The sequence below is a fragment of the Leptodactylus fuscus genome, chromosome 3 (genome assembly GCF_031893055.1).
Source record: "Leptodactylus fuscus isolate aLepFus1 chromosome 3, aLepFus1.hap2, whole genome shotgun sequence".
NCBI classification, from domain to species: domain Eukaryota; kingdom Metazoa; phylum Chordata; class Amphibia; order Anura; family Leptodactylidae; genus Leptodactylus; species Leptodactylus fuscus.
Genome location: NC_134267.1, coordinates 234,878,764 through 234,903,727, shown reverse-complemented (window position 1 = coordinate 234,903,727; position 24,964 = coordinate 234,878,764). Strand labels below are relative to the sequence as shown.

General features: G+C 47.9%; 1 protein-coding gene across 1 annotated transcript in view; it reads right to left on the bottom strand.

The window, feature by feature from the left end:
- Window positions 1-2,319: 2,319 nt before the first annotated feature.
- Window positions 2,320-24,964, bottom strand: part of SCARA5 (scavenger receptor class A member 5) — a 256,237-nt gene continuing 233,592 nt past the window's right edge. The window contains exons 8-9 of the mRNA XM_075269325.1: window positions 13,590-13,784; window positions 2,320-3,199 (exon numbers count right to left, since the gene is read on the bottom strand). Of these exons, the coding sequence (XP_075125426.1) occupies window positions 3,063-3,199; window positions 13,590-13,784 (332 nt within the window). The 3' untranslated portion in view covers window positions 2,320-3,062. The remainder of the gene's footprint in view (window positions 3,200-13,589; window positions 13,785-24,964) is intronic.

The following is a 24,964-nucleotide window of genomic DNA, read 5'->3' as shown; positions in this document are numbered from 1 at the left end:
TCTGGGGTCACTTCAGACCTCAGAGTAGAATAGGTGGAGGCCCATTGGAGGTGAAAAAGTAAAAAAGAAATTATACTCACTTCCCTAACCTCTTCTAGGCCTACTCGTGGCAATCGGCACTCTCCTAGTGATGTCATGTGCCCAGGGTTACTGCTGAGGCCTGCGATTGGGCTACCAGAGGTCACATGGACATGCCGAGTGTCATCAAATGCCTCTACACTATGTTTTATAGATGGGTTCCTAGGAGCTCTGACAGTGTCATACACTATGTTTTATAGATAGGTTCCTAGGAGCCCTAAGAGTATTCTACACTATGTTTTATAGATAGGTTCCTAGGAGCCCTGACAGTGTCATACACTATGTTTTATAGATAGGTTCCTAGGAGTCCTGACAGTGTTCTACACTATGTTTTATAGATAGGTTCCTAGGAGCCCTGACAGTGTCATATGCTACGTTTTATAGATGAGTTACAATTACTGTAAATGACCTAAAAAGGCCACTATTTATCTGTGTTTGGTCTGAAAGGGGCACTATTACTCCCTTTGAGGCAGATGTATTGTGTAGAGCACGACATGTGACACTGCTATGGTATGTGACCCAAAGGTAGAACTGCATTGGGCTCTATTACATCAGTGACAAAGGTGGGATGGGTGCTGGAAAAGCGAGGAACCAAAGAGGTTTGGCCACCAAACTCTGCCGAAACAAGTCATGGCCAAGTGAAGTACCGTCTGTGAAAAATTTGTGGCTTTGGTGCTGGAAAAGCGAGGTGTTCCTGTCTACACACAGCCTGTCTACTATATGTGCCTCCAGTTCTGACCTCTTCTCTAGGTTACTGAGATGAAACAACCCTGCCTGACCTGACTTTGGCTCATCGGGCCTCTGCATGGGAGCACATACCCTAAGAAGGTCCATTTTGAGTGTGAATGAAGTCTGCCACCGATTAAAATCTGTTCCCACACAGTAACACCTGAGTGAAGTCATTGAAATGAAAGGGCGATTGTGTTACCAGCAGCCATGTTTATGTTATAGGTAGAACACTTCGTACTGGGTGAAGAACATCTTCCAAAGTGGGCATTCAAAATTGTTGACTTTCCTTCAAAAACTGAGTCGAGATGTTCGTCATGTGTTTGGTCCATTTCTCGGGGGTGAATAATATGCATATTTTAAGGCAGGGAGGCTTATGTTATTGTATCGTGACATGTTTACACAGTTGTCTTCACCATAGTTCCACAGGTAACTACAAGTCCCGCGTGAGCAACCAACAAACTAGAACTCCAGTGAAAGATCCCATCTCTATATTCCACCCCATGCTCAGGAGTGTTTTCCGGGAGCCGAGGTGCTCATTCTTCAGGCCAAGTCGCCTCGCAATTCGGCCTGAAGATACTCCCTCCTCCGGACTAGGCCCATTCATTGGGCCTAATCTGGAGTGGAGTGCGCGGCTGGATACTTTCTGTCATGGCTACCTGGTTTTTGGTCTGGAACCTGAGGCGGCCTCCGACAGGTTCCGGTCCAAAAAACTCTGTGTCAACTTACCCTTAGGGCCGTTCCACTGGGGATGGAGGAACACCACTCCTTTTGGGAAAGCCATGGTACAGTCCAACCCATGGTTGGCCGGTAGAAAGGGATGAAGACTCCTGGTCAACTATTGGAAGTCTGTTTCAGCCACTAGAGAGTGTGGACGTGTGACGGGTTCCTAGTGAGAGCCATTGCCCTTTATTATTACTGCTGCAGCCTTGAGATAGGGAAGAATTCATGGAGACAGCCCACAGAGACGAGAAGGTGAGGTTATCTCCAGAGCCTCACAGACCAGACCCTGCATCCCGAAAGGAAGACGGGGCCATATTTATTCAGCCGGGCTATATTAATTCATCCCCTATATAGTGGGAGAAGCTAGAGCTCCGGCATACAGAATCTGGAGATATCAGACTATGGACTTAGACATCTGTTACTGGGCATCCCTTGTTGAAAAACCATTACCTGGTAGAACTCCCATTGCTTCATGCAGTTGCTTTTCTTCAATATTGTACCGTCTGTTGTATCCTGAGTCATTCCTGCAACGATCACCATGGACCCTTCCAACCACCATCAACTGGCTCAGCAAGGCTGAGGACTACCAACAACTGGAAGCTCTCTGGAGGAACCACCACTACCACCAGGTACTCCCTAGGCCTTCTCATCACTGCGCCAGCTTGGGAACTGGTCTGGAGGAGTCAGTTGATTGTTTACTGGCCCCGCTACCACTACTACCCCCATTCTCTTGTTCCCTCCAACGGGTGGTGGCATAATGACAGGACACGGGTTTCATAAAAACATTTTCTTTACTTTGTGCCATATATCACATTATCACTGCCTATTCCTCAGCATATAGTCTTGGTTTGGCTCAGCAACGTCTTCCCTCTGCACGAGCTATGGAAGTAAAAAAAAAGTAGAAGCGGTACCGTGACAATATGGCTGCCGTATCGCCATATCGCTTTCCTGCTTGAGCTAATATAGTCCTGCTATTCCTCGGTTCTCCATACGTTTCCAATACATGAATTCAAAAAAAGACAAAAGCGCGGTATAAAAGAAACGTCATCGGGTAAAAAAAATGCAGTAAAGTAAATATCTGCTCAGAAAACTTTTTTTTGGTAAATTTTTATGCATGTTGTTCAATATGGGAGGCTCTGTGGCAAACTCTCAGGTCCTTGGTGGAACGGGGACACGATAAACATGGCATATATGTTGTATTTAAGGCTCAGAATCTCAACCGCCTTTCGTACCTAAATGGTGGCGCCATTGGCTGGGTCATGGTGTCCCCAAATAATAGTTCTGTGCCCCCTCTGAGTATTTCTTTGGCTTCATAAACACCTGCAATAAATGGAACTGGAAGCGTCAACGTCTTTGGTTTCTTCCTCCCGAGCCTGAAGACGATGAAGAAGCAAAGTCTCATCCAACAGTCGTCTATAAAGGTCTCTCCGTGATGCTTGGGCCACAGCACGCAACCTAAGATGTGGTAACCCACTACGCCTGGATTGGATCTAACGTCTCCATGATCGAGGTTCCAGTATCTTCTGCCCCTCACCTCACTGTTTGATACAGGTCACACCAGCGTCTTCAGCATGGCCGCAGTTAGTCTTGCCCCAGCTGGAGAATACGCATTGGAGAAGGGACTCCTCGGTTCCTTTGCAGGCAACGTCGTCCATCCAGATACGCCCAGTACCTGTACGAATGGAAGAAAAGAAGAAAAAAGTTATCTCGTTATTCTTCTCTCAATGGAGCTGGCAAAAATTCAGTGAAAAACATTTTTCAAAAATTTTGTTGGGATGGGTGGGATGACTTTTTGAGGACCCTGTTACTGTTTTGTTTTACAGTGAAGTAATCTCTGGTTACATGTTCTTGTCATGCAGAGGATTCAACATACTGAATGCTGGTTTGGTGCAACACAAGTATCCAACCAAACCTCGAGGTGAACCCCAATGACTTTGCAGATTAACAGGGACCACTACAGTTAATGTAATTCATTGGGTCTCGGTAATGTAGAATCTTAGACATTCACTTGAAGGATCATCTTTCTGGCTAGGCTATGAGAGCTCTATTTTTTACGAGAGGCTACTGATACCCAATGGTGGCTTCTAGGGCCCAAGAGCGGCCTGGAGTGCCCAAAATCTGTAGCATATTGCTGGACTACTGTTGTAGGTCCTTTACTGTAGAAGGACCTGTGCAATTATGGTCACATCGTCATCATATCCCCTTAATCTGGTCTCTGTTATTTGTGAAGGCTCTAAAGTCAAAGGGAAAAAACTTCAAGGATCCACCAAATGAGACCAGCTACATGTCTGTGTTTGGGGTCTGGTCAAGGGTCTGTATTGGTGGGCCTTGGTCTGGGGTCTTTTGTTGTTCTTATAAAGAATGAAATGATGGGGAATCCACAAAAGATAAAAGCATAGGGTATGAAGATAGATCTGAGGAGGTCCAGCCTCCTGGAGAAGATGACTATGAGTGGTAGGGTCAAAGACGAAGAGGATGACCAGAAACTGAAATCAAGAGCTTGAAGATCAAGAGGATGAAAGACAAGATAGTAATATCCCTTTAAGTTGTCCTCTACTATTTCAGAAATTCTTATTTAATTCTAGAACCATCTATGGTTGGCCACAAAGAAGTTTCCTTGCTGCATTTTGTTCTCCAATGGAATACGGCGAGAAAATTGAACTTGTCCTAGAAACTTCTCTGCTCTATAACGCATTGGGTAAATGTTATTTTTGCAATTCTTTATGGACACCTTTCTAATGTCTCATGCCTCGAGCTGGGCCACCACACTGTGCTGTAGGACGTAGTTATTCTGGGGATGCCTGTCAGTGATTTATGGGGTCTCTCCTTGTCTGAACTGCTCGCGCTCCTGAACTATAGGGCTGGGATACAGATTTTGGACTGCGTTCAGTTTTTCAAAGGCAGGAAGAACGTGTTCTGCAAATAAACAGTCCAAGAGGGAAACCTGTATAAATGTCATGACTGAAGGCTTCAGAAGGAACAAATGTAGAGCAATGAGCACCAAGGTTTGCAAATGGTGGACACAAGTATGAATATAATGGAGAAGCCCCTGCATGAAAGAATGGGAGAGGTGACCAAAAAGTAGACTTTGAGATAGTACCTACAACAAATTATTGCTATCAGGTATCTACTGTGCACATGTTAAAAATCCCACCCAACTCTCCCATGTTCAATGTTTACAATACCAATGCCCCATTTACAATGCATTCAGATTCCCCCCTACACAGTGAATTTTTTTTACTGCTCCTTCACCATGCCAGCAACATACATGACCGGGGTGGTTGCAGGTCCTCTACATCAGTGTTTCTCATGAAAAAAGTTCCAATCAAGGACCTCTGATAGACACTGTGGAGTCACGTGACACATCCTGCTCCTGATCTCAAGTCAGGAAGAAAAATTGACATGCACAACTTGGCAAGCAAATCCTTTTGCTTATGGGGGCACAAAAGTTATGAAGGTCTTTTCACTTCCAACTAGCTTTTCGCCCATGGGATCAGAGATCTAGAGAGACCACATCTTCTGACAACTGTCTCTGTTTGGCATCTACTTTGAAGGATTTAGGCAACACCTTCCTCCCAGGAGCGTCAAGACATGGACACTTGATAAATCTGTAATTTCTAGAGCACTGGTTCTTAGTCATGGCGCGTCTTCCCTGACGCCACAGGTTGAGAGCCTCTGCTCTACATGGTGGACTCCTCCTTTCTCTTGGTGGACCTTAGACAGAGCAGCATCGACAGGAGACCAAAGTTGAGATGGCCTACATCCACATTGACTTGGAGACATGTGGTCATCTTCCCAAACAGAGCGTCTCGCCCCCTGTTTGCACCTACTGACTCTCTTATCTTGCAACATCCCAGCACCGTTGGGTGCATGCATCGGTAATGGACCAACACGTAACACGTTACCATGTAGAACCTTCACAATGACTCATCACGAGTCAGTAGAAATCATGGGAGCACCGAGAAGGGGTTAGTGACAATGGCACCGAAAAATCTTGTCTTGGCCACACTCTCAGAGCTTGAGATGGGACCAGAGCCAAGCCTCCCCGACTTTTGCTATAAATCATACCTCCAGCCAACCCAACAGGTCTGGTTCATGTTCTAATGCCTCTCATGTGCAAAAACACCCATTGTAGTCAATTTTGCTTATGTCGAAATTCTTTGGCCTTCTTGGACTTTGCTCCATTCCTTCAGCTCAAGACACGCTCGATTGGAATATTTGCTTTTTTTTTTTTGCCCGGTTTGGTTGCAGGTTATTATGTCATTATGTGTAAGGTACACACACACTGGCACGTATCCTGGCACATGAGGACTGTGTCGGCTGGCATGGTCTCGCGTTTCAGCACCTCGCACAGATTGTAGAAGGGCAGAGCGAAACATGTTTGTATGTGGGATTTCATTCAGTCGTTCTTGTCTCCAGATCCCGAGACTAAACACAATTTGAAGTCATTATTCTGAGTGCAAGAAAATCAATAGACCTACTCGAATGAAAAGCGTCCGGCCAGAGAAAATAATCCTACGACCAAAAATCAACTCTACCCACCACGTGCAATTTTTTTTTTTAGTATTTGCTCTGCATGAAATTTGCCAATTGAGGTCATGAAATGTACAGTATATAGATATGGATGTACTCCGCATGGGGCAAATACACGGCTTCTGATGTACCATTTATAGAGTGGGCCACCTAAGGCAAGGAGAACATCATCATGGCCAACGGCCAAAAGAGATCATGACTCCTATACGATCGAGGTGTTGCCATATCCCTGGCACCTCCGACAGTGTCCATACAATTACCCGCAGGTTGTGGTTTATCTTTCATAGCGTGGTCGTGGCTTATTTTACATGAAAATTCTGGGGTACATCAAGTATGGAACCAGTAGCAGTTGACTAGACATTCTGTAATCTTGGGTCAAGATGGGTCTTTGGGGAAGGCTACCCTCTTGCCTCGTTCAGGTTTTGTGACAGTTCTTGACTTACGTAGGGCATATGGTCAAACCAGATGTACGAGGGGGGACCCAAAGGTTTCCAGAAAAGTTGTTTTTGAAGCGTGTATTTATTTTTTTGTACAAACCTCCTTCAATCACCTTCAAAGTCCTCTCCTTTAGCGGCAATACACTTGTCAAATCTCGTCTGCCATTGATCAAAACATTTTTTAAACTCATCTACTCTGATGTGTGCAAGCGCCTCCGTCGTTTTCCCCTTCACCTCCTCCACATCGGCAAAACACTTCCCCTTGAGGTTCCTCTTCATTCATGGGAGTAAAAAAAAAGTCACTGGGAGCCATATCGGGTGAATAGAGTGGGTGGGGCAAGATAGCCATGCCACTTCTTGCCATGAAAGTGGTCACCGAGATGGCGGTGTGGGCTGGGGCATTGTCGTGGTGCAAAAACCAATCACCAGACTGCCACATTTTGGGCCACTGTTGTGCAACCTTTTGAGAACCCCCAAGTAGAAAACCTGGTTGACGGTCTGACGTGTTAGAACGAATTCCGAGTGCACAATCCCTTTTGCATCAAAAACAAATGACCATTGTCTTCACATTGGACTTCACTTGAGCCTTTTTTGCGCCGAGGATGGCATCTTCTAGTTGATTGATTGTTGTTTGGTTTCCGGGTTGTAAGCATAGCACCAAGACAATGGCATGTTTCGATGCAACGCTATTGGTTGATCAGTCAAGAGCCGCGGCACAAACTTTGCAGCGACCCGTGACATGCCCTATTCCTCCGATAAAATGCGCTGAATCGAGCTCCAACTCACTCCAGACAACTCTTCGAGTTCCTCAATGGTTCGTCGTCGATCTTCACGTACAAGCTCATTGATTTTTTGGACACTTTCGTCCGTTCGGGAAGTTGACGGACGTCCAGAACGTGGTTGATCATCAATTGACATTTCACCATTTTTAAAGCGGGTGAACCACGAGTAAACTTGAGCTTGACACACAGCGTCATCCTTGTAAGCGGTCTTCAACATTTGATGCTTTTTTCCCGAGCAGAAAACAAAACTTCACAGCCGCGCGCTGCTCAAAAAACTTCTCCATGAAGAAAAACGACGGCTGGACAAAACAGCTCTTGCAAGAAAATTCACTGCGGGTAGTGAAACCTTCCACATCAACGCCGCTTGGCACACTGACTGAGAAGGCGTGGTGGAAGAAATAACTAGCTGCAGAATCGCATACTACGATAACTGCGTGCGCAGCAACCTCATTCTGGAAACTTTTGGATCCCCCCTCGTATAGGCGTAGTTTTCCAATTTTGCTATTTTGCATGTGGGAACAAGTGGATTCTGGGCCCAGTCGCAGCAGTGACCACAGAAAGAGACAGCCCTGAATCAAAGGCGTGAGATCCTGATTAGGGTTGAGCGATTGGATCGGAATAGATCGGATTCCAATCGGCGATCAAGAAAATTTCACGATCACGATCGGAATTCCGATCCTGATCTTTTCCGGTGGGATCGAGGTCGGAGGTTATCTCAAGATCGACTCAACCCTATTCATGTATATATCATGAATAGGGTTGAGCAACCGGGATCAGGAAAGATCAGATCCCGATCGACGATCGAGCAAATTTCACGATCAGAATCGTCTGGAAAATGATCGGAAATCAGATTTTAAAAACGATCCTGAAATTTCTAGATCGGCTGAACCCCAATCCTGATCACAGCCACAGAGACATGGCTGGAGTGCTGGCCTTCTGTGCAGGACACTGATGGTGGATTCCAGCTCATCGTGTAATTTTCTAACACACTCCACAAAAAATATTTTTTGCGAATCAAAAACTCTTCGGCCGATGACATCATCATTCTAATTGAGAGCAGACCTTGACTGACTTCTCGGGACAGGTGTTTTATATAACGTGCCTGTAATCGCCCTTTAATGTCTGACATGACGACGTTCTAATTAGCGGAGCACGTTCCTGACGGGAAATGTAAGGGCTCGTTACCGGCTTCCAGAATTAGCGCGTCTGCCAACACCTTCCATCGGCCGCTCGGGAACACAGCCCTGGTATGTTTATTAATGACGACTGATGAGAATAAACCGTGTCAGCGAGCGGCTCCGTCCCCATCTCCTGCGCCCACGGCACTCATTACCGAGACATCACTAATCACCGAGTGTAAACAGGGCTCTGATTAGGCCTCGGTCTGTGCCGAATTTCATGGAAAGAACCGGATAGGAACATCTATTAGAGTAAGACCAGTTATAGTCTCAGATCCTCAGGGAGACACTGGAGAAGGTGTTTTAAGGGTCTCCAAGTACAGTTAAGTCGTAGGACCTCTGTATGTATAGGATTCCATTACAGAGATGAGCCACGGGGTGAATTTGCACCCTCTGAACGACCCTCAAAGAATAATGGGATGAAGGCCATGGTAGATGCCATTATGACCAGTCAGGAGAACACAGAGGACTCATAAGATGGCAAGTCCTTACCCGTGAATAAGGAGGTGATTTTGATGGTGACAACCAAGTCCCTGGTTCATGGGATAGCAAAGACTAGATACAGTGTCACATGGATCTTAGAATTTTGCGATCTGGTCTGGGGTGGGATAACTTATGATTCTGGATAGGGTTGAGCGATCGGAATCGGAAAAGATCGGATCCTGATTGACGATCAAGCAAATTTCACGATCGGGATCGGCTGGAAAATGATCGGAAATCGCATTTTAAAATTGATCCTGAAATCTCAAGATCGGCTAAACCCTAATTCTGGAGTCTGATAATGTGGGTGTATGGTCCGGGGTCTGGTGTGTTTAGAAGGTCTGGCCTGGGATTCTAGAGGTTTCCCAAAACACAAGAGATGCTTGGAGATGTCCACCGAGGAGGGTCATTGCCCAAGGTGGCATCTCCATGAATTTCCACCACAAAGTGGAGACTATGAGATACCGTGGCTTTATTGGGGAGGGGCAGAGCTCAGTAACATTCTGTTATGTTAGGGTCTCCATGGCCTCCCTTAAGAGTCTTTGATTGGAGTGTAACACATATAGAGTTCTGGTCTGGGATCATAGAAAGGGGTATGGTGGGAGAAGACGAGTCAACTGTGGAGATCCCTGCCCAATGTGTCCACCTGCCACCAACTAAGAGGAAGATGAGACCTCAAAGACCATTATACCCCAAATCACCCACCCCATTCCCCCTCAACCCCAACTCTTCCCCTCCACTTGACTTGCTTTGGCAATGCCAAATATCTATTCGAACGAGTCTTTGATTCTTGATTGTCTGGGATTGTATCTGAACTGCGGTCTAAAAATGTAAGGGTCTTGTCTGGGGTTGTATAATTGAAGAGCCTGGGATGGGTTCTGATGAATTTAAGGGAGTGGTCTGGTCTCAGAGAAATAAGGGGTCTGGAATTGTATAAGACTGATGAATTTAGGGGTCCGGAATGGTCTCAGGTCTAGTATGGGATCATAGAGAGAAGGGATCTGGTCTGGGGTCTAAGTCTGGTCTGGGATTGTACACTCAAGGGGTCTGGACAAAATTAAGGGTCTTGCATTGTATGGTTAGGGTGTCTGGTCAGGGATCTAATAATTTAGGGGTCTGGGATTGTATAATTCAGGGCTCAGGTCCTGAGTCTGATGAATTTAGGGGCGCGGACTGATCTCATAGAAATAAGAGGTGTGGTTTAATAATTTAGGAGTCTGGACTGGGGTCTGATAATCTGAAGGGTCTGCTCTGGGGTCCGTATCCTACTGGGCTTACATGACCGGGCTACGGTCACGCTCAGGCCCCCAGAACCTTGACGACATTGGCGCACGTACGTTGTTTTGTTACATATGGATTGATACGAGGACCCCGCTGTCAGTTCTCCGAGGGGCGCCGCGCGGCCTCCACTGCTTACATTCACCAGATTGTAACCCAGATACAACACAATATACAATGGCGTTGGCCCTATAGGCGGCCTGCGGCCGTCAGTCATCCCCGGTTTTTTTTTCCTGTCAGTTCCCCTCCACCACATGTTATGTTCTGCTTCAGATCCTTATCTGAGCGTGGGCGAGCTGTGTGGTTTACATTTTCCACGTAACCCCAGTCCACTAATCCAACATGTGTATTAACCCCGTGTATGATTTATTATTCTGTGGTTAGGGGGCTCCCAAAAAAGGGGGGATTCGCTCCCAGATTTTTGACTTGCATAGAGATTATGAGCGACGTTACAGCTTCTATAAGACATCACCCAGCAGCACAGAGGACTTCAGGGGAGGAGAGTGCTGATCTGTAGGAGGTCACAGAATGAGCATTACATAGCGGAAGGAGCAAGGTTCCCAGCAGCACAGAGGATTTCAGGAGATGTGTTAGGGCATGCATTGCCTCTTTGACAGGCCCACGAGAGGTTAACACCGTGCGGTCTTACGTTCAGTAGGATTTGTGTCGCTCAAGTGCAGGAATCTCCTTTAAGACGCCGCCATCTCCTGAGGTGTAATTACACTGCAGTAATGAGCGCGGCTCTTTACAGAGAAGGAAGACCCCTATTATGTTGTGTGCCCCCCTCTAATGACTGCCATATGGGCACGGGCCGCACACTGACATAGTACTGGAGCCCAGGGCGGTGGGTGTGATGTATAGTACAGCCCGGGGTCTGCTAATCCTGCACTATGGAGGGACATAAGCGGCTGCCTGGCACCCCTGATTCCTCCCTTGGGATAGGGGTGTAAGTGCAAGCTCCAGGGACCAAGGCAAAATCTGTATCAGCCCCCTGTCCTGTCATGTGCTATTCTTTGGGCCCCCTCAGGCTTCAGGGCCGCCCCTATGGCTGCAATTTTGCATTAGGCAACATTGCCATGTTTGCAAATCTTCTACGGATTACGGGGATTTCTTCATCTACATCTCTAGTCACCTCCAGAGCTGCATTCACAATTCTGCAGGAGTTTATGTCTCCCTGACGCTCAAGTGTCTGCTATGGGTACAGTTAGGTAGCCATCATGCTGTATATTGTGTGTGCAGCTCTGGATGTGACTGGAGTATGAGACATGATATTAATACTAAGTATCAGACTGGAATTAGCAAAACATTCTAAATATCCCCCTGTAATTTCGCTTTCCTTTCCAGTATTGAGGTTGGGAATGAATGATGTCATTAAAAGCGCATTGACAGGGGGCTGAGCCCTCTAATAATACAGTTATTATAGTCCGTGCAGGGTCCGGCCCATCCCCTGTCAGTGAGCCCACCAGGGCAGGGGGCTTGTTTTTGGTTTGGGGGTGAAGGTTCTTACAGCTTAGAGGGATATTGTCAGCCGGCTAGAGTCATAGATGGAGCAGCCACAGGAGGGAGCCCCGGAGCCTGCAACTGGACCACCAGGGAGGGGGGTTATCATTAACCTCTTCATTACACTAGACCACCAGGGAGGGGGGTTATCATTAACCTCTTCATTACACTAGACCACCAGGGAGGGGGGGGGGGGGGGTTATCATTAACCCTTTCAATACACTAGACCACCAGGGAGGGGGGTTATCATTAACCTCTTCATTACACTGGACCACCAGGGATGGGGGGGTTATCATTAACCTCTTCATTACACTGGACCACCAGGGATGGGGGGGTTATCATTAACCCTTTCAATACACTAGACCACCAGGGAGGGGAGATATCATTAACCTCTTCATTACACTAGACCACCAGTTGTGTTATAATTAACCCTTTCAATACACTAGACTACAATGGAAGGGTTAATGGTAAACCTTTCATTACACTAGACCACCAGGGATGTTATCGTTAACCCCTTCACTACACTAGACCACCAGGGATATCATTAACTCTTTCACTACACTAGACCACCGTAAATGTTATCATTAACCCTTTAACTACAGTAGTCCACCAGAGTTGTTATCAATAACCCCTTCACTACACTAGACCACCAGGTTTTTTTTTTTCATTAACTCCTTCACTACACTAGACCACAACGGAGGGGTTATCATTAACCCTTTCACTACACTAGACCACTGTAGGTGTTATCATTAACCCGTTCACTACAGTAGACGACCAGACATGTCATCATTCACATTATCATTCATTTCTAAACTGCACTAGATCACCGGGGATGCTATCTTTAACCCCTTTAATACCAGACCACCAGGGACATTACTATTAATCCTTTCATGGCCCTAGATAGATGTTATTTTTAACCACTTCACTACCCTAGACCACCAAGTTTTGCTAGGGTCATTTTATGGGGAATAGTAACATTAACCTCTTCATTGCTCCAGGACACCAGAGGTTTTGCCATTAATCCCTTCACTCTTCTATGTCCTAGCCCACCAGGGATCACATCACTTCAATGCCCCAGACCACCGACGATGTTCCCATTACTCCGCTCACTATCCTAGCTTTCCAGGGATGATATCATCAATTCTTTCATTGACATAACCTTACGAGTTATAATCAAATCCTTTGCTGCCCTAGACCACCAGGGGTCCTTCACAGAGGTAATGATTGTTCTAGACCACTGAGGATATTATTAACCTCTTCACTGCCCTAGACCACCAGGATTGTTACCATTAATCTCTCAGTATACGTTCCCATAACCTATAATAGATTTTCTTCATGGTGACATTGTCTTCTCTAGTCACATCCAGGATGGTCTTCACAATCTTGTGAGATTTCTGTACCTAGAGGGCACTATGTGACTGGAGTAGAAGACTTGGGATCCTAGGATCAATACAAGTATAGTCCCATTTCGAGGGGATGTCTTGTCAAGGGTTAATTTCATCCCCGATGACAGTGTCAGTGATTTCGGTATAAGGAATATATTTACGTTCCCAATTTATTGTGATATATTTAGCTGGGAACAAGACAAACGCTCCAAACCGTGACCAGTCAGTACAGCGCCACCTGGTGGACAGAGTAGAGTCAGCAACTAGTGGTCAGTTAGTATCAGAACCAAAGATGTTTGGACCAAACCATTGGAGCTGGGCCATGACGTAATGTGCAAACAATGCTACAGGGTAGACGGGGGTGGACGATGTTAAAGGGACACTCCAGGGCCTGAAGGGGTTACTTTAAATAAACATATGACCCTCCCAAAATGTATCACATTGTAACACAAAAATTTCTAGTTTTGTTACAAGGCTTCGTTTTTTTACCTTGACCAAACTTGGCCGTCCTGTACACCTCCTCGGCCCCCTTGTATCCCAGCATCCGGCAGACGACATCCCCGTCTTTCTTATCCCAGCTGTCGTCACACACGGTACCCCAGCGCTTGTCGTGGTACACCTCCACGCGTCCTTCATGGGGGCCAGACCCGTTCACCAGCCGTACCACCCCTTCCTCCGCTGACCCTGCAATAAAACACATTACTGGTTATAATTAGAGATGAGCGAACACTAAAATGTTCGAGGTTCGAAATTCGATTCGAACAGCCGCTCACTGTTCGTGTGTTCGAACGGGTTTCGAACCCCATTATAGTCTATGGGGAACAGATACTCGTTAAGGGGGAAACCCAAATCCGTGTCTGGAGGGTCACCAAGTCCACTATGACACCCCAGGAAATGATGCCAACACCTCTGGAATGACACTGGGACAGCAGGGGAAGCATGTCTGGGGGCATCTAACACACCAAAGACCCTCTATTACCCCAACATCACAGCCTAACAACTACACACTTTACACACTCAATACCACCTCTCTGACAGTAGGAAAACACCTTGAAACATGTGTATTTGGCACTTGCAGTGAGGAGAGCTTGTCACCAGCAGTGAATTTGGCCTTTGTAGTAAGTTGAGGTTGGCACCAACATTTGTTTTGAAAATCAGGGTGGATTGAGCCTCTAACCAGCAGAGTTTGGGCAAATTCATGGTGGAGGGAGCCTCTAAAAAACCCAGCTTGGACCAATTCATGGTGGAGGGAGCCTCTAACCAGCCCAGTTTGAACCAATTCATGGTGGAGGGAGCCTCTAAAAACCCCAGTTTGGACCAATTCATGGTGGAGGGAGCCTCTAACCAGCCCAGTTTGGACCAATTCATGGTGGATTGAGCCTCTAAAAACCCCAGTTTGAACCAATTCATGGTGGAGGGAGCCTCTAAAAACCCCAGTTTGGACCAATTCATGGTGGATTGAGCCTCTAAAAACCCCAGTTTGGACCAATTCATGGTGGAGGGAGCCTCTAAAAACCCCAGTTTGGACCAATTCATGGTGGAGGGAGCCTCTAAACAGCCCAGTTTGGACCAATTCACGGTGGAGGGAGCCTCTAAAAACCCCAGTTTGGACCAATTCATGGTGGAGGGAGCCTCTAAAAACCCCAGTTTGGACCAATTCATGGTTTAGGGAGCCTCTAAAAACCCCAGTTTGGACCAATTCATGATGGAGGGAGCCTCTAAACAGCCCAGTTTGGGCAAATTCATGGTGGAGGGAGCCTCTAAAACCCCCCAGTTTGGACCAATTCATGGTGGAGGGAGCCTCTAAACAGCTCAGTTTGGGCAAATTCATGGTGGAGGGAGCCTCTAACCAGCAGAGTTGGTGGAAATCAGGGTGGAGGGAGCCTCTAACCAGCCCAGTTTGGACCAATTCATGGTGGAAGGAGCCTCTAAAAACCCCAGTTTGGACCAATTCATGGTGGAGGGAGCCTCTAAACAGCTCAGTTTGGGCTAATTCATGGTGGAGGGAGCCTCTAAAAACCCCAGTTTGGACCAATTCATGGTGGAGGGAGCCTCTAAACAGCCCAGTTTGGACCAATTCATGGTGGAGGGAGCCTCTAAAAACCCCAGTTTGGACCAATTCATGGTGGAGGGAGCCTCTAAACAGCCCAGTTTGGGCAAATTCATGGTGGAGGGAGCCTCTAAACAGCCCAGTTTGGGCAAATTCATGGTGGCGGGAGCCTCTAACCAGCCCAGTTTGGACCAATTCATGGTGGAGGGAGCCTCTAAAAACCCCAGTTTGGACCAATTCATGGTGGAGGGAGCCTCTAAACAGCCCAGTTTGGGCAAATTCATGGTGGAGGGAGCCTCTAAAAACCCCAGTTTGGACCAATTCATGGTGGAGGGAGCCTCTAAAAACCCCAGTTTGGACCAATTCATGGTGGAGGGAGCCTCTAAACAGCCCAGTTTGGACCAATTCATGGTGGAGGGAGCCTCTAAAAACCCCAGTTTGGACCAATTCATGGTGGAGGGAGCCTCTAAACAGCCCAGTTTGGGCAAATTCATGGTGGAGGGAGCCTCTAAAACCCCCCAGTTTGGACCAATTCATGGTGGAGGGAGCCTCTAACCAGCCCAGTTTGGACCAATTCATGGTGGAGGGAGCCTCTAAAAACCCCAGTTTGGACCAATTCATGGTGGAGAGAGCCTCTAAACAGCCCAGTTTGGACCAATTCATGGTGGAGGGAGCCTCTAAACAGCCCAGTTTGGACCAATTCATGGTGGAGGGAGCCTCTAACCAGCAGTTGGTGGAAATCAGGGTGGAGGGAGCCTCTAACCAGCAGAGTTGGGGGAAATCATGGTGGAGGGAGCCTCTAACCAGCCCAGTTTGGGCAAATTCATGGTGGAGGGAGCCTCTAAAAACCCCAGTTTGGACCAATTCATGGTGGAGGGAGCCTCTAAAAACCCCAGTTTGGACCAATTCATGGTGGAGGGAGCCTCTAACCAGCAGAGTTGTGGGAAAGCAGGGTGGAGGGAGCCTCTAACCAGCAGAGTTGGTGGAAATCAGGGTGGAGGGAGCCTCTAAACAGCAGAGTTGGGGGAAATCATGTTGGAGGGAGCCTAGTATTAGCAGAATTGTGCAACGCTTATGGTGGATGAGTATGAGGATGCGGAGGAATTGGAGAGGTTGAGCACAGACATGGAGTTTCATGTTGGGGTGCTTTACACAGGTGGGCACAAAAATGAAGGCTCTATCCAGTGGTGGTTCATTTTTATCAAAGTGAGCCGGTCGGCACTCTCAGCTGACAGACGGGTGCGCTTGTCAGTGATGATGCCACCGGCTGCACTGAACACCCTCTCATATAGGACGCTGGCGGCAGGACAGGACAGCACCTCCAAGGCATATAGGGCAAGTTCAAGCCACAGGTCCAACTTCGACACCCAATACGTGTAGGGCGCAGAGGGGTCGGAGAGGACAGGGCTGTGGTCGGAAAGGTATTCCCGCAACATGCGCCTATACTTCTCACGCCTGGTGACACTAGGACCCTCTGTGGCGGCACTTTGGCGAGGGGGTGCCATCAAGGTGTCCCAGACCTTAGACAGTGTGCCCCTCGTTTGTGTGGACCGGTGAGAACTTGGTTGCCTACTGGAGGAACTGCCCTCCCTGCCGCCAACGTCACATGCTGGAAACATCTCCATCATATTCTGCACCAATTGCCTGTGGCAAGCATTGATGCGATTGGCCCTCCCCTCTACCGGAATAAAAGACGAGATGTTGTTTTTATACCGGGGGTCAAGGATAGCAAAGATCCAGTACTGGTTGTCCTCCATGATTTTGACAATACGCTTGTCGGTTGTAAAGCACCCCAACATGAACTCAGCCATGTCTGCCACAGTGTTAGTTGGCATGACTCCTCTGGCCCCACCGGAAAGTTCAATCTCCATTTCCTCCTCATCCTCCATGTCTACCCATCCGCGCTGCAACAATGGGACGATTCGAAGTTGCCCGGAAGCCTCCTGTATCACCATCACATCATCGGACAACTCTTCTTCCTCCTCCTCCTCCATTAAACGCAGTGAAGCGGACAGATGTGTGGACCTACTCTCCAGCTGTGACGGATCGGATGCTATCCCTAACTCCTCTGTGTGATCTGAGTTATCCCTGATGTCAATCAGGGATTCTCTCAGAACACACAAGAGCGGGATTGTAAGGCTCACCATCGCATCCTCAGAGCTCACCCTCCTTGTGGACTCCTCAAAGACCCGTAGGATGTCACAAAGGTCTCTCATCCATGGCCACTCATGGATGTGAGACTGAGGCAGCTGACTTTGTGGCACCCTAGGGTTTTGTAGCTGGTATTCCATCAAAGGTCTCTGCTGCTCAACCACTCTATTCAACATCTGAAACGTTGAGTTCCAGCGTGTGGGGACGTCGCACAAAAGCCGGTGTTGTGGCACATGCAGGCGTTGCTGGAGAGATTTTAAGCTAGCAGCGGCTACTGTCGACTTGCGAAAGTGGGCGCACATGCGCCGCACTTTCACCAGTAGCTCTGGAACATTGGGGTAGCTCTTTAGGAAACGTTGCACCACTAGGTTGAAGACGTGGGCCAGGCATGGAACATGTTGGAGTCCGGCAAGCTCCAGAGCTGCTACCAGGTTCCGGCCGTTATCACAAACGACCATGCCTGGGCCCAGGTGCAGCGGCTCAAACCATATTGCCGTCTCATCGAGGAGGGCATCCCTCACCTCGGAGGCAGTGTGCTGTCTGTCCCCCAAGCTGATCAGCTTCAGCACAGCCTGCTGACGTCTACCAACGCCAGTGCTGCAACGTTTCCAACTCGTAGCTGGGGTCAATCTAACAGCGGAGGAGGAGGCGGTGGCGGAGGAGGAGGCGGTGGCGGAGGAGGAGGCGGTAGAGGAGGAGGAGGGGGGTGTTCTTCTCGTGTCCCTGCCAGGAATGTTAGGCGGGGAGACGAGGTACACCGGGCCAGTTTGGGAAGCAGTCCCAGCCTCAACTACATTCACCCAGTGTGCCGTCAGTGAAATGTAGCGTCCCTGTCCGCATGCACTTGTCCACGCGTCGGTGGTCAAGTGGACCTTTGTGCAAAGCGCGGAACTAAGGGCCCGCCTGATGTTGAGTGACACGTGCTGGTGCAAGGCGGGGACGGCACACCGGGAGAAGTAGTGACGGCTAGGGACGGCATAGCGAGGTGCCGCAGTTGCCATCAGGTCCAGGAAGGCGGGAGTTTCAACAAGCCGGAACGCCAACATCTCCTGGGCCAGCAGTTTAGCGATGTTGGCGTTCAAGGCTTGCGCGTGTGGGTGGTTAGCAGTGTATTTCTGCCGCCGCTCCAATGTCTGAGAGATGGTGGGTTGTTGTAAAGAAGCGCCTGATGGTGCCTTTGATGGTGCAGGAGAAGGAGATAAGACAGGAACAGGGGAGGATGAGGAAGAAGTCAACAAAGTGGCGGAGGCAGATGAAGTGGTGTCCTGGCTCGTCCTCTGGAGTGCATCGCCAGCACAGTCAGCAGTGGTAGTGGCAGAGGCAGAGGCAGTGGCAGAGGCAGTGGCAGTGGCGTGAACGGCAGGCGGCCTTTGTCCTGCCGTTGCTGCCTGCCACTGATTCCAGTGCTTGGATTCCAAATGACGGCGCATTGAAGTGGTGGACAGGTTGCTCTTCTCAGAGCCCCTAATCAATTTCGAGAGGCAAATTGTGCAGACAACACTATATCTGTCCTCGGCGCATTCCTTGAAAAAACTCCACACCTTCGAGAAACGTGCCCTCGAGGTGGGAGTTTTTCGGGGCTGGGTACGAACTGGAACATCTTAGGAGATTCCGGGTGTGGCCTGGCTTCGCCTAAGCTGCTGACCTCTGCCTCTGCCTCTAGCTACCCTTTTTGGTGCTGCACCTGCCTCAACATCCACACTACTTTCCCCGCTTGACATCCCCCCTGTCCAGGTCGGGTCAGTGTCCTCATCATCCACCACTTCCTCTTCCAACTCCTGTCTCATCTCCTCCTCCCGCACAATGCGCCGGTCAACTGGATGCCCTGACGGCAACTGCGTCACATCATCGTCGATGAGGGTGGGTTGCTGGTCATCCACCACCAAATCGACCGGAGATGGAGGAGACTCTAGTGTTTGAGCATCTGGACACAGATGCTCCTCTGTTAGGTTCGTGGAATCGTGACGTGGAGAGGCAGGTTGAGGGACAATGAAAGGAGCGGAGAACAGCTCTGGGGAGCAGGGACAGTTGGGGTTATTGTTCTGTGAAGCTTGGGAATTTTGGGAGGAAGGAGGACAAGACTGTTGGGTAATAGGAGGAGAGGAGGCAGAGTCTGACTGGCTGCTGGACAATGTGCTGTAAGCGTTCTCTGACAGCCATTGCAAGACCTGTTCCTGGTTCTCGGGCCTACTAAGGTTTGTACCCTGCAGTTTAGTTAATGTGGCAAGCAACCCTGGCACTGTGGAGTGGCGCAATGCTTGCTGCCCCACAGGAGTAGGCACGGGACGCCCTGTGGCTTCACTGCTACTTTGCTCCCCAGAACCATTCCCCCGACCTCGCCCACGGCCTCGTCCACGTCCCTTTCCGGGAGCCTTGCGCATTTTGAATTCCCAGTTAGAAATTGGCACTGTATACCAGTAGTAAAAATTGTGGGTGCACGTAACCCCAATATATTCTTTGAATTACCAGTCAGAAATTGGCACTATATACCAGTAGCAAAAATTGTGGGTGCACGTAACCCCAATATATTCTTTGAATTCCCAGTCAGACAATGGCACTATATGGTAGTAGCAAGAAATGAGGGTATTTGTATTCCCAATATATTCTTTGAATTCCCAGTCAGACAATGGCACTATATACCAGTAGCAAAAATAGTGGGTGTATATAGCCCCAATTCTATTGCTAGGGGACTTGCAGGGTATTTCTGAGGTGAAGGTGGGGGGGCACACCGTTGGAACGGGGATTTGGGGTGTATATATGGGGTATACGGGAATACACTGTCAGTGTATTCCATTCAGGATCCGCGGAAAGCTGGGTTGCGGCGATTGAGCCCGTCAGTGCCACGTTACACTGACAAGCTTCTCCCTGGAATTTAGCTCTTATAAGAGCTGTTGGTTGTCTTCTCCTTCCTATCCTAGCCTGTCCCTGCCTACCCAGAATCTAACCCCTAGCTAGCTGGACGGAAACCTCCGTCCCCGGTGAATTGCAAGCTCAGAATGACGCGAAGCTGGGCGTCGCTGTTCTTTTAAATTAGAGGTCACATGTTTTCGGCAGCCAATGGGTTTTGCCTACTTTTTTCAACGTCACCGGTGTTGTAGTTCCTGTCCCACCTCCCCTGCGCTGTTATTGGAGCAAAAAAGGCGCCAGGGAAGGTGGGAGGGGAATCGAGTAATGGCGCACTTTACCACGCGGTGTTCGATTCGATTCGAACATGCCGAACAGCCTAATATCCGATCGAACATGAGTTCGATAGAACACTGTTCGCTCATCTCTAGTTATAATGTCATAATAACAGCTATAGCCATAACCAGCCTGAATACAATTCTAGAACTACAGTAAGGACTGACGCATGATATATGGAGCATCTGTGTGGGCTTTCTAACATTGCAAAAAGAGAAACATGCATATAGAAAAGCTCAAGCAAATGAATATGTCCAGCATTATAGCTTCCTGGTCATCACACAGCTTTCCCAGGCTCCTGAATGGTAAATATACCTGTAGATCCTCATGTAGATAAATACATCAACATTGCTAATGAGGAACATAGAAAAGCTGTGTGACTGCTTGGAATGGAGGCCGTATTGCTGGTCACCCAACTTTCTTTGAATCTGACATGGGCAAAAATAATAGTGTGTACATGTAAGGTACGGCGAACAGTAATAAGTCACATTATAGTCCTCAGGGGAGGAGGGGGAAGGGATGAGGAGCCTCTGCTGTACTTGGCCTAAATGTACACAGTGACTGCACCAGCAGAATAGTGAGCGCAGCTCTGGAGTATAATACAGGATAAGTAATGTAATGTATGTACACAGTGACTGCAAGAGCAGAATAGTGAGTGCAGCTCTGGAGTATAATACAGGATAAGTAATGTAATGTATGTACACAGTGACAGCACCAGCAGAATAGCGAGCGCAGCTCTGGAGTATAATACAGGATAAGTAATGTAATGTATGTACACAGTGACTGCACCAGCAGAATAGTGAGCGCAGCTCTGGGGTATAATACAGGATAAGTAATGTAATGTATGTACACAGTGACTGTACCAGCAGAATAGTGAGCGCAGCTCTGGGGTATAATACAGGATAAGTAATGTAATGTATGTACACAGTGACTGCACCAGCAGAATAGCGAGCGCAGCTCTGGAGTATAATACAGGATGTAACTCAGGACCAGTACAGGATAAGTAATGTAATGTATGTACACAGTGACTGCACCAGCAGAATAGTGAGCGCAGCTCTGGAGTATAATACAGGATAAGTAATGTAATGTATGTACACAGTGACTGCACCAGCAGAATAGTGAGCGCAGCTCTGGAATATAATACAGGATAAGTAATGTAATGTATGTACACAGTGACTGCACCAGCAGAATAGTGAGCGCAGCTCTGGGGTATAATACAGGATAAGTAATGTAATGTATGTACACAGTGACTGCACCAGCAGAATAGCGAGCGCAGCTCTGGAGTATAATACAGGATAAGTAATGTAATGTATGTACACAGTGACTGCACCAGCAGAATAGCGAGCGCAGCTCTGGAGTATAATACAGGATAAGTAATGTAATGTATGTACACAGTGACTGCACCAGCAGAATAGTGAGCGCAGCTCTGGAGTATAATACAGGATAAGTAATGTAATGTATGTACACAGTGACTGCACCAGCAGAATAGTGAGCGCAGCTTTGGAGTATAATACAGGATAAGTAATGTAATGTATGTACACAGTGACTGCACCAGCAGATTAGTGTGCGCAGCTCTGGAGTATAATACAGGATAAGTAATGTAATGTATGTACACAGTGATTGTACCAGCAGAATAGTGAGCGCAGCTCTGGAGTATAATACAGGATAAGTAATGTAATGTATGTACACAGTGACTGTACCAGCAGAATAGTGAGCGCAGCTCTGGAGTATAATACAGGATAAGTAATGTAATGTATGTACACAGTGACTGTACCAGCAGAATAGTGAGCGCAGCTCTGGAGTATAATACAGGATAAGTAATGTAATGTATGTACACAGTGACTGTACCAGCAGAATAGTGAGTGCAGCTCTGGAGTATAATACAGGATGTAACTCAGGATCAGTACAGGATAAGTAATGTAATGTAGTGAGTACGGGGTTGGTCATGTGACTCATGTGATTTGCATGGCGCGGTCGTGTTATTTTATTATGACATATATACACAATACGCTCTAATATTTCCTGCACTTATTTTTATGCCGCGTTCTGGAATTTCACTTGGCCGGGGTTCTCACATTACACATATTGGAACCGTTTGGAGACTTGTTCAGCGGCCAGGGACTGGACAGGACTGAGTACAGAGCTGGAATACAGGCACAACATAGACTCTGTAAACTGAAATAATCTGCAGATGTAGTAGAGCTGTGCGTGTATCATGTAGTAGAGCTGAGTGTGTACCATATAGTAGAGATGAGTGTGTACCATGTAGTAGAGCTGTGCGTGTATCATGTAGTAGAGCTGAGTGTGTACCATGTAGTAGAGCTGAGCGTGTACCATGTAGTAGAGATGAGTGTGTACCATGTAGTAGAGCTGTGCGTGTATCATGTAGTAGAACTGAGTGTGTACCATGTAGTAGAGCTGAGCGTGTACCATGTAGTAGAGATGAGTGTGTACCATGTAGTAGAGATGAGTGTGTACCATGTAGTAGAGCTGTGCGTGTATCATGTAGTAGAGCTGTGCGTGTATCATGTAGTAGAGCTGAGTGTGTACCATGTAGTAGAGATGAGTGTGTACCATGTAGTAGAGCTGAGTGTGTACCATGTAGTAGAGATGAGTGTGTACCATGTAGTAGAGCTGGGTGTGTACCATGTAGTAGAGCTGAGCGTGTACCATGTAGTAGAGCTGTGCGTGTATCATGTAGTAGAGCTGAGTGTGTACCATGTAGTAGAGATGAGTGTGTACCATGTAGTAGAGATGAGTGTGTACCATGTAGTAGAGCTGGGTGTGTACCATGTAGTAGAGCTGAGCGTGCAGTGGCGTAACTAGGAATGGCGGGGCCCCGTGGCGAACTTTTGACATGGGGCCCCCCCTACCCAAACCGATGCCGAAGACCTCGACTGACCCCCTCCTCCACACTCTATTATGTCCCTTAGTAAGCCCTGCACACAGTATTATCCCCAATAGTGTCCCCTGCACACACAGTATTAACCCCTATAGTGTCCATTGCACACACAGTATTAACCCCTATAGTGTCCAATGCACACACAGTATTAACCCCTATAGTGTCCCCTGCACACACAGTATTAACCCCTATAGTGTCCCCTGCACACACAGTATTAACCCCTATAGTGTCCAATGCACACACAGTATTAACCCCTATAGTGTCCAATGCACACACAGTATTAACCCCTATAGTGTCCAATGCACACAGTATTATCCCCCATAGTGTCCCCTGCACACACAGTATTTACCCCTATAGTGTCCCCTGCACACACAGTATTATTAACCCCTATAGTGTCCAATGCACACAGTATTATCCCCCATAGTGTCCCCTGCACACACAGTATTATCCCCCATAGTGTCCCCTGCACACAGTATTATCCCCCATAGTGTCCCCTGCACACACAGTATTATCCCCAATACTGTCCCCATATGTCCCACTGTGGACACCTATAAACATTTATTATACTCTGGGGTCTGAAAAGACCCCAGAGTATAATAATCGGAGACCCGGGGGATTAAAACCATTAAAAGAACAGAGACAGTTGCTTACCTGTTCCTGCCGGCTGCCGCTCTTGTCCAGCTTTAATGACGTCAGACGTCACATGACCCGGGAAGCTGGCCTGGGTCATGTGACGTCAGAGACGTCAGACACAAATGACGGAGGCCTGGCAGGATCGCGGAGAGGTAAGTAACACTGTTTTTTATGTTATCTTACCTCTCCTGTCCGCCGGTCATTATACTCGGGGGTCTGCAAAGACCCCCGAGTATAATGATAGCCTCTGTGGGCCCCGCGGTGTCACTTGCCGATCCCGGCCCAGCCAGGATCGGCAAGTGAATGGGGCCCGTAACGGACTTTAAAAAAAAAAAAAAAACGCAGCGGTAGCGGCTGTCACCGGGCCCCCTAATGGTCCGGGCCCTGTGGCAGCTACTACTGCTGCTACCACAGTAGTTACTCCCCTGTGAGCGTGTACCATGTAGTAGAGCTGGGTGTGTACCATGTAGTAGAGCTGGGTATGTACCATGTAGTAGAGCTGGGTATGTACCATGTAGTAGAGCTGGGTGTGTACCATGTAGTAGAGCTGGGTGTGTACCATGTAGTAGAGATGGGTGTGTACCATGTAGTAGAGCTGAGTGTGTACCATGTAGTAGAGCTGGGTGTGTACCATGTAGTAGAGCTGGGTATGTACCATGTAGTAGAGCTGGGTGTGTACCATGTAGTAGAGCTGGGTATGTACCATGTAGTAGAGCTGAGTGTGTACCATGTAGTAGAGCAGTGTGTACCATGTAGTAGAGCTGAGTGTGTACCATGTAGTAAAGCAGTATGTACCATGTAGTAGAGCTGGGTGTGTACCATGTAGTAGAGCTGGGTGTGTACCATGTAGTAGAGCTGAGTGTGTACCATGTAGTAGAGCTGAGTGTGTACCATGTAGTAGAGCAGTGTGTACCATGTAGTAGAGCTGGGTATGTACCATGTAGTAGA